We start from the raw sequence: 9,279 nt of genomic DNA on the forward strand, positions 1-9,279 counted from the left end.
CCAGACCCCTGAGCCCTCCCTAACGCTGTTCCTGCAGGATGCTTCCCTGAGCTCACCCAGACCCCTGAGCCCTCCCTAACGCTGTTCCTGCAGGACGCTTCCCTGAGCTCACCCAGACCCCTGAGCCCTCCCTAACGCTGTTCCTGCAGGACGCTTCCCTGAGCTCACCCAGGCTTCAGCAGGGCTCCGGCATTTTCCACCTGTCTGCCACTGCTGTTCTCTCCAAAAGGAATATTGTTGTTCTGGGCATTTCCCTCTCTCTCTCTCTCTCTCTCACACACACATACACACACACACACACACACACACACACACACACACACTCTCCACATGGATACACAGTTACCCTTTCACACAAGACACACATATTATCCCTTACACTTTCTCACATACCATCCTGTCTCTGCTGTACACACACCTTCTCACACACAGTCTCTTCCTCCCACACACATACACACACATTCAAACTCATTTTCACACACAATCTCATGCTCACATTGACACACATTCATTCTCACACACACACACTCCAAATGGATGCTCTTCCACCGTTGGGCTCCATACTGCTCCATGTCCTCTCTCCGAGGCCACAAACACAGTGCTGCACACAGGTTGACAGTCCCACGGGTGTCCACTGCTGGGGCCCCCTAGGAGCGTCCACTGCTGGGGACCACCAGCAGTGTTCTCTGGCCTGAAGAAAAGGGGAGTCTGCATAGAAGCGCACCGTGGACACGGCTGGGTGTCCTCCGTCTCATCTCCTGGACAGGGCCCAAGGTTCCTCTCTCCCGCCACCCTCTCCAGCGCCAGGTTTGCCCATCCACTGCTGGTCGTGGCACGTGGCCTGGCGCTGCGGGGCTGAATGCTGTTCCCGTGTTCTATGAGGCTGTGAGCTCCCCGCTCCTCCAGTGCATTCTCTGGCGCACGTGTCCTCCACAGCAGGGCGTCACTTCCGAGCCCTCCACATTTGCTGGGTGTTTCTTCCTCACTTTGAGTGGGAGCAGTTCTGCCAGGACCTGTTCATGGGCCAAAACTTGTGCAGTGTGGGGGCCCCTTGAGTGCCCTCCAGACACTGTGGGCCACATGGACCTTCTCTTGAGAACAGACTTAGCGGGAAGAGGTGGCTGGTAGATGGAGAACTCCCCAAACTGCAATATCTCAGGTCAGGCAGGTACGAGGTACCCCAAGTGCCTGGAGCAGTGGGCCCCTTGTGGCAGGCATGCTTTCTGCCTGTATTTAAATGCCAACTTCCGCCCCGGCTGGTTGAAGGCACGCGGCTGCTCAGGAAGCCATTCTGGCCCTTGTTCAGTGTTGGCTCAGGCCTGAGGAGGGCAGGATGGGGCTGGGCAGCCACAGCCTGGGGTCTGCTCTCTGGCCCAGTAGGTGTGTGGTGCCTCTGGAAGGGCCTCATGGAAACCACGGTCAGGCAGCATGTTGAGGCCTTTCAGCCGAGGGTCAGCACACTCAGCCTCCCAGAGCTCAGCAAAGGTGAGCCCGTGTCCCCCGCCCCCAATCTCCACCCTCCTGCTCCCAGAGCCAGACAAGGGGCCCATCCACACAGTTTCTCCAGAGGGCAGCTCAGAAGCTTCAAAGTGGCAAGCTCGGCCCACTGGGCCCACTCTCTCCCACAGCCGTTCCCAGTGGGGCCAAGTAGCCCCCAGAGCATCCGTCTCACTGTGTGACAGCCCTCCTCCTGCCTGCACCCAGCCCTGGACAAGTCAGTGTGTGACCAGATGTGGGCATTCCCAAGCATCAGGAGAGACGAGGGTTCTGCTGTGAACGCGTGTTCTTCCCATTCCTTCTGCAGGTTTCCAACAGGGCCTGGTGGTTTGGCTGGGGTTTGATGGTGTGAGTAGGGTTGGTAGTCTTGGTAGAGTTTGGCGGTTTGGGTGGGGCTTGGTGGTCTTGTAGAGTTTGGGGTCATAGGATGGGTTGGATAGGACCCAGCAGTTCCGGGAAAGCTTGGTGAGCCCAGTATGACTTGGCAGTTCTCTAAGGGGGTTCTTGGCGGGTTTGGGAGGTTCGGTTCTAATGGCTCTTGCTGAAACTGCGCCACAAGTTGGAGTTACCTGCTGCCCCTCTTGCCACAAGCCCTGACGCTGGGGTGGGCGGACTTTCCCCTGGACACTTCTGATGTCCTGGGTCAGCTCGCAACGGCATCAGCGGTACTTAGTTAGCAGATCCTGGGGGTGCCTCGCCCCATGTCCTGTTCCCACCAAAGGTTACATGGGCGTCACAGGTCCCAGCGCGGGTCACATGCTCACCGCGAGCCACGGCTCCCACTCAGGGGACACACTTCTACTGAAGAATCCAGTTTTGCACAGTTGATGGCTCTCCGCTGCCACCCCACCCACACACACCTCAAGGCTTTCTCTGGGCACAGGTGGGACAGGTCAGAATGCTAAAAAGCTAGTGCCTTGGACCAGTGCTCGCAGGGCTGCTGCACAAACTCCCTAGCCCCCTGGCTTCTCCAAAGGACACCCTTAGCCTGCCCTATAGGTCAGAGGACCCCAGAGGGCTGAGCCCACCACCCATGGTGGTCACCATTCACCCAGCTGCTCTCATGGGCCTCCTTCACCTCCCCATTCCCCCAAACCTTTGTCTCCATGATTGCTTCCGGGTGCCAAACAGTGGCATACCCTTTGTGACAGCGATGCCCCCCCCAACCGATGTGCACTGGGTACCAGCCCCAGAGTTCTCTACAGCCTGGATTTTAGGGGTGATCACAGCCTACAGGTCCCCAGGATTTCAGAGCAGCCACTGCCTCGCCCAGACCCCATCCCCACAGGCCCTGCCTTTCCCCTACCTTCCCAGGAGTGGATGCCCAGGAAGTACCCCTGCCGGTGGGGACTCCTCTCTGCAAGCCTGCAGCAGCAGCTGGCCAGGGCTGAGGGGCACCTGTGTGTGGGGTGGGGTGGGGGGGGTGGAGCCTGGCCTTTCCTGGCATCTGAGAAGGAGGCTGGCCCCACTGTCAGAAGATCAGCAGGCGAGGCCCAGGTGGCCACAGGCATGGGGACAGGGATGGCTCTGGCCCGACGCCTGCTCTCTGGCAGTGGGAGTCCAGAGTCCCTGGGGGTGCCGCCTGGCACGTCCGCGTACTCACTGGTGGTGCTCCCGGACATCTGGATGATGCACTTGGAGTCCCGGCTCATCTCTCGGGAGTTGAAGGGGCGGACACGCACTGCCACCTTCACTGAGGCCCCGGCCATGGCTGCAGCCTCTCTCGGTCACTCCTGCACCAGTGGGGGCCTAGGGGCTGGAGACACCTGCAGGAAGGAGAAGGGGTCAGAAGTGCTGTGGAGGAGGCCGGACAGACGTTAGGCAGTGATTGCACCCAGACCCTCAGACACCTCCCTGAGGCACAGGTCCACAAGGAGGGAGAGCAGTGGGCGGGCATGTTCTAGAACCCTTGCTGCCCTGGGAAAGTGAACGCTCAGTGTGGGAGCAGCGCCTGGTGCCACCCTGAGCCCAGCGTCGGGGACGCATCCAAAATGTGTGTTTGTGGATGTCAGCAAAGGAAGGGCTGGAGCCCAGATTCCACCACCCCCTGCAATCGGGGGCCTGGGTAGTGGAGTGGGTTACTCGTTGGGCCGCTAGCTGCAAGGTCACCAGTTGGAGCCCACTCTGGCCTACACGGATGCCCTGGGTTGGAATTGACGTGATGGCCGTGAGCTTACTCTGGGCTTCCTGACCCCACTGGATACAGAAAAGACCCATGCCAAGGCAACCGCCGATGCCCAAGGCTGAAGAGAAGGTTCCCAAAGCTTCCAGAGGGCCACAAGTGGGCCTACCAGAACAGCCCACATGTCACCAGCAGCGTGCTCACTAGACAATCAACCACGAAGACAATCCTCTTACCCCAGGAACCTGGGGAAGGGCCTTCAGGCACATGGTTTACTTCCGGGGCACACTCAGGATGACACAGAATGTGTCTCTGACAAGGGGGAAGGTGTGGGGACAGAGGAGGAGGTGGGAAGTCAGCCCACAGGACACTGGAGCTGTCCCGAGGGGAGTGTCTCTTATCAGAAGAGGACCCCACGGGGGAGAAGATGGGCCAAGTGACGGCTTTACATCCTGAAGAGGGTTCTGCCTGTGCAGGCTGGTGAAGGAGCAGTGGACCCAAGGAGAACGGCTACCTCCTATGTCACTGATTCCAGAGAACATCTTCCTGAAGACAGATGCTACAGTCACAGCACAGGGCTCAGTTGGGCGCATCGGAAAGGTGTGCCTCTAGTCACACCACACCCACTGCCATCCAGTTCCTGCCAGCGCCTGGAGCGCACTACAAGGCACGAACAGCAACCAGAGGAACTTGGCGGGGAGCATGAGCTAGTGAGGGAAGGGGCAGAGGCTGGCTGACTCTAGTTCCTGAAGACACCAGGTCAAAGACAAAGCCACCCAATGAAGGCGGAGCAATGTCCCCCTGTGGGGGACATCGTGGCAAACACAAAAGATTGACGCTGTCAAGGATTTCGTCTTGCTCGGGCCCACGGTGGATGCTCGTGGAAGCAGCAGACACTGAGGGAGTCTGCTGTACCAAGGCCTCTTCACATGATGAGGACTCGCGGGGCCGGACCCAAGCCGTGCACGGCATGGGCACTCCCCTGTACGCATGGAAAAGTGGACATTGAGTAAAGAAGACAGAAGAATTGGTGCCTCTGAACTGTGGAGCTGGAGAATATTGAAAGCGCTGTGGGCTGCCAGGTGGGCAAGCGCACCTGTCTTGGAAGAAGTACAGTCAGAGGCTCCTTAGAAGAGGACAGGGACTCCAAACTGGACGCATCGTCAGGAGAGACAAGTCCCTGGAGAAGGAGATCATGCTTGGTCAAGTAGAGGGGCATCAAAAACCGTCGTCCCCAGGCTGCCCTCATTCAGGAGAGTCCAGGCCAGGGCCCAATCTGTAGTGTCCCAACCTCCCATCTATAGGAAGGCGGCCTTCAAGGAGATGTATTGACACACTGGCTGCAGCAATGAGCTCAGTCGTGACCATGGCGAGAGTGGCACAGCACCGGGCGGTGTTTCGTCCTATTGTTCTGCAGTTGCTCTGAACCAGAACCAGCTGACCTGACACCGAACAAACAAAGCAACAAGCAAAAGAGGAGAGGACGCTCTCCTGAAGCAGAGGGAGGCTGGGTGGCCCTGCCGACAGCCACGCTCACACTCCCAGCCTCTGGAAGTCTGAGAGCACAGCTGTCTAAAGCCCCCGGTGGTCTTTTGTTGCCAGCACCCTGTGAGGCTGAGACTGGGTCAGCCTCTGAGACCCGCCCCCTCTGAACGCCCATCAAGTCCCTCCTTCTAGAAGGACGTCTACCTGGTCCAGCTCACACTGCCCTCTCTCGGGACAGTCTGAGCTAGGGCCCTTTCTGTAGTGTCCCAACCTCCCATCTGCAGAGGCTGAGGACCCCCAGCCCTGCCCTCCAGAACCCCAAGAACAAAGCAGGAGGGGCTGCAAATCCCCCAGGCCCATCTCTGCAGGTGGAGGGGGCACAGCAAGGCCTGGAGCAGAGTGGCATGTGGGCCCTGCGTTTCCAGATGGTGACCAGGGCCAGCGCCTTGGCTCCCCAGAGCTCTGGGGAGCAGGCTTAGCATGGACAAGGGTCAGGCCTTACAAGGCCCCAGAAGTGGGGAAGCGCCAGACCACCCTTCAGTGGGGGCCAACAAGTCCAGGAGTCAGCTGATGGCCGGAATCGTGCGTGCGCAGTTACTGCATCACAGCCCCTCAGCACAAAACACCCCAAGTCCAAACACCTGAGCGATTTCCATCATGGTTCCACCTCTAGGGTCACGGTGAGGGTCTCACCCCTTCGAGACTCTGTGAAACTGGATGAAGGCTCAGGACTGGAGCCAGACTTCTAATAAGCATCGAATAGCTCGCTTTGGGAGGCCTGGTGGTGTGGCGGTTCCACATTGGGCTGCTAACCCCAAGGTCTGCAGTTCAAAACCACCAGGTGCTGCACAGGAGAAAGATGGGCTTTCTACTCCTAGCAGCTACAGTCTCTGAAGCTCACTGGGCAGTTCTCTCCTGTCCAATAGGGTTGAGATGAGCCAGCATCATCTGCAGACCTTGCAGTTTTGTGTCTCTAAAATACATAGGTAAATGGGCAACAACTCCCCAAAACTATATACTTGAGGCAATTCCAAGTACTGAAACAGAAAGCCATTTGAAAGGAAGGAAATATTTATCAGAGCACATGCTGGACTGGATACCACAAGGTTTTCAGATCTCCCCCTGCAGCTACAGAAATTAAACGCAGGCCTCGTAAGGAAATACCCGATAGGGTTTGTGATGGAATCTGGCAATCCAAGGGAATGTTGGAAAATAAGAACAAAGAAAGGTTCACCTGCCCACTAGCACACATGCTGCAAAGTCAGAGGAAGTTCCAATGTCCAGGAGTGACACGTGACCAGGAGAGCGATGAGAAAGAAGAGGTGTGTGCAAAAACACACATGCGCGCGTGCACACACACATCCAGCAAGTGATAAGGCGGCATTTCCGATGATCAGGTTAGGTTTGCATTGAGACCGCGGGCTAGCCCATTGACAAACCAAGCTAGAACCTTCTCTTTAAAAGCATTGCAAGAAAATGCAGGCGGCTGTGCCTCTGGGCCTGGGCAGAGAAGGGCATGCGAACAAAGCAGAGAAGTTCCCACGCACAGGGGACTTGTGCTCCCAGGGGAGGGGCGGAGTCCAGTGGTCCCACCACCCACAAGTTTAAAAAGCTTTTTTTAAAAACCCTGCATCTGTTTAAAGTAATCAAAGAGCGATTGAAGCATGGGGAAGCAGGGGGCCAAGATTCCAGCGAGCGGGGGCTCACAGGCAGGAGCTGCATTCCCAGCACTTTGCCCGGTGTTGGCATGCTGGTCACAGGGCAGGGGGTGGGGAGCCGGAGTCTTCCCAGGCCGGGCGCTGTTGCCCAGAGACAGAGGACCCGCTGAGCTTTCGGTGCAGAGAAAGAAACTGGAGCGGCCAGGACCCCCAGAGGGAGAGGTGAGGAATGGAGCCCCTCGCATGATCCACCTTCAGAACTGTTTTTTGCCAAATAAAAGAGAACTGAGGAGGATTTTTTTACTTAAAAAAAAAATGCATTTTTCGGTGAACCATTAGAGGCAACTCGAACCCCTGGAGGTGGTGGTGGCGTTGCGACGCCCCTTCTGCAGGAAATACACTGGCACCTCCCCCGGAAGCCATCCTGGAGTTGAGCTGTGTCTGCAAGCAGCCTCTGCCAGGGCTCTGTGGGGCATTGTCGTTTGACAGGTGATCTTCCTGAGTCTAGGAATTCTCGTATCCGTCGTCAGTGGTCACTGCTTCTGCCTTTGACGCCACGCCGGCTTACGGAAGGCTTCCTAAGTGCGCTGTGCTTTTGGAGGGCACGGGAAAGGGGCGGGGGGTTCAGACAGAGAAGGAAGGGAATCACCCACGCACGCACGACCCAGAGAGAGGAGGAGTGATCCAAGAGGGACTTTGGAATTACAGCAACTGGTATGCTCAGAATGAGAGGGAAAGGGATGGGGAAACGGAGACATCTCCCCTCCACCCCCAGGGGATCAGAAACGATGGAAAATTGGCAAATAGAGATTCTAGAACCAGAAGCTGAAGGGATCCAACACAAGGGAAGGGGATGCTGACGAGCGGAGGCTGGGTCAACAGAAAAGAGACATGGCTGAGGGCAGAGGCTGAAAGTCAAAGGACGAAAGTTCGTGGTCTCCCTGTTCTGTCGCCTCCTGAGAAGGAACACCTATAGTAAGAGCCCACACCAAATTTTGGCCTGCACCTGTCACGTCAGCACACGTCAGCATTAAGTTAAAGCCCTAAGATGCGTGCTCTCTGATCATAGCTCTCCAGCAATACAGAAACATCAAATACATAAGCCTACTCCATTCCCCATCGCTGGAAGATTGGCGAGCACTTCCGAATAACCCACCAGTCAAAAAGAAGGAGGGAGAGAGGAGTATGGACGACAGTTTGAGGTCAACGGTACTGGCGAGGGAGGGGTCATCACCGCGTTCTCAGGTTGACTCCGAGCCCTCGCCTGACGGGAGCGGTCAGTTCTCTGGAGAACAGACTGAGTCGCAAAGGAGCTCGTAGGACAGCAGCTGGGTGCTTTCCCAGGGCAAGGCTCTGCCATCTGGCTCACCCCTCGGCCCACAGGCAGCAGGGTTCAGGCACCTTGACTACAGAGAACTCGGAAGGAGCTGAATTGCAGAGGAGCCCCGTCTGAGAGAGAGAGAAAGGGCCCGCTTGATCTGCATGCTCTCCCGTTCCTGCACCTTGTGGAAGGGTCCGCTCGTTCGTGAGTTTGCCTTTGCTGTTCTCTGCGTGTTATTTCAAGATAACTGACTAAGCCTCGCAGATACCTCGCTGAGAAGACAGAAGCCAAACATGAGTGACTTCATGCTTTAGAATTCTATTTAGGACATCTTCTAAATCAGGCATCAGTGCGCAGAATAAGTTCATGATGAAGCAACAAAGGGCTGGAAGAGGCTGGGCTGGAGGTCTAGGGAGAGGGCTGGACTGGGAGTCTGGGGAGAGGGCTGGGCTGGGGGTCTGGGGAGAGGGTTGGGCTAGGGGTGGAGGAGAGGGCTGGGCTAGGGGTGGAGGAGAGGGCTGGGCTAGGTGTGGGAGAGGGCTGGGCTGGGGGTCTGGGGAGAGGGCTGGGCTGGGGGGCTGGGGAGAGGGCTGGGGGTCTCGGGAACTCACGTGCCTTTACTTGACTCTTCTAAGCGGTCTTCATATCTAACTTTAAAACCACTCTTTGTAAACTAACAAAATGGTTCTGGCTTCTTAAAAGATCTAATTTGGTCTGGCAAACGCTGACACACATAAAAACAAACACCAGGTTGCTCGTTCACATTACTGTTTCTCAGCAGAGAGAGCAGGAAAGATGGATGGATGAGAGCCATCCACATCTGATGGCACAGTGGCCGACATGCCCTCCCATTGTAAAGCCCCTGGGGGCCATGCACAAGTCTCAATTACCAGAAGAACTTCCGAGGAGGAGGAGGAGGAGGAAAGAGGTGGGAGGAGCTGAAATCAGGTGGCCCCCAGTGAGAACACCATGGTGAGCGTGCTGACATCAAGATCCAGAGAGCTGGTTTGGGGACTCGGCTGAGTCCATCTGAGATAGTTAATTGTGCCAACCTGGCCGATAAACACATGTGGGGTTAATTGAAGGGCAGAGGGATAAATGGCTCAGTGAGCCTCACCTTTCTAGTTCTCGGGTCTCTGGCTTTGTGATGATCAGATCAGGGTGCAGCTGCCTTAGCCAGTTCCCTGCTTCAGCTG

At 56.7% G+C, this 9,279-nt stretch overlaps 1 protein-coding gene across 1 annotated transcript in view; it reads right to left on the reverse strand.

The window, feature by feature from the left end:
- The window catches only part of KIF1A (kinesin family member 1A), a 72,921-nt gene that overhangs the window by 49,652 nt on the left and 13,990 nt on the right, over positions 1-9,279 (reverse strand). Inside the window, exon 2 of the mRNA XM_045297502.1 lies at positions 3,101-3,263. Within this exon, the coding sequence (XP_045153437.1) occupies positions 3,101-3,206 (106 nt within the window). The 5' untranslated portion in view covers positions 3,207-3,263. The remainder of the gene's footprint in view (positions 1-3,100; positions 3,264-9,279) is intronic.

The sequence above is a fragment of the Echinops telfairi genome, unplaced genomic scaffold (genome assembly GCF_000313985.2).
Source record: "Echinops telfairi isolate 266 unplaced genomic scaffold, ASM31398v2 ScPeMD7_3;HRSCAF=10, whole genome shotgun sequence".
Lineage (NCBI taxonomy): Eukaryota > Metazoa > Chordata > Mammalia > Afrosoricida > Tenrecidae > Echinops > Echinops telfairi.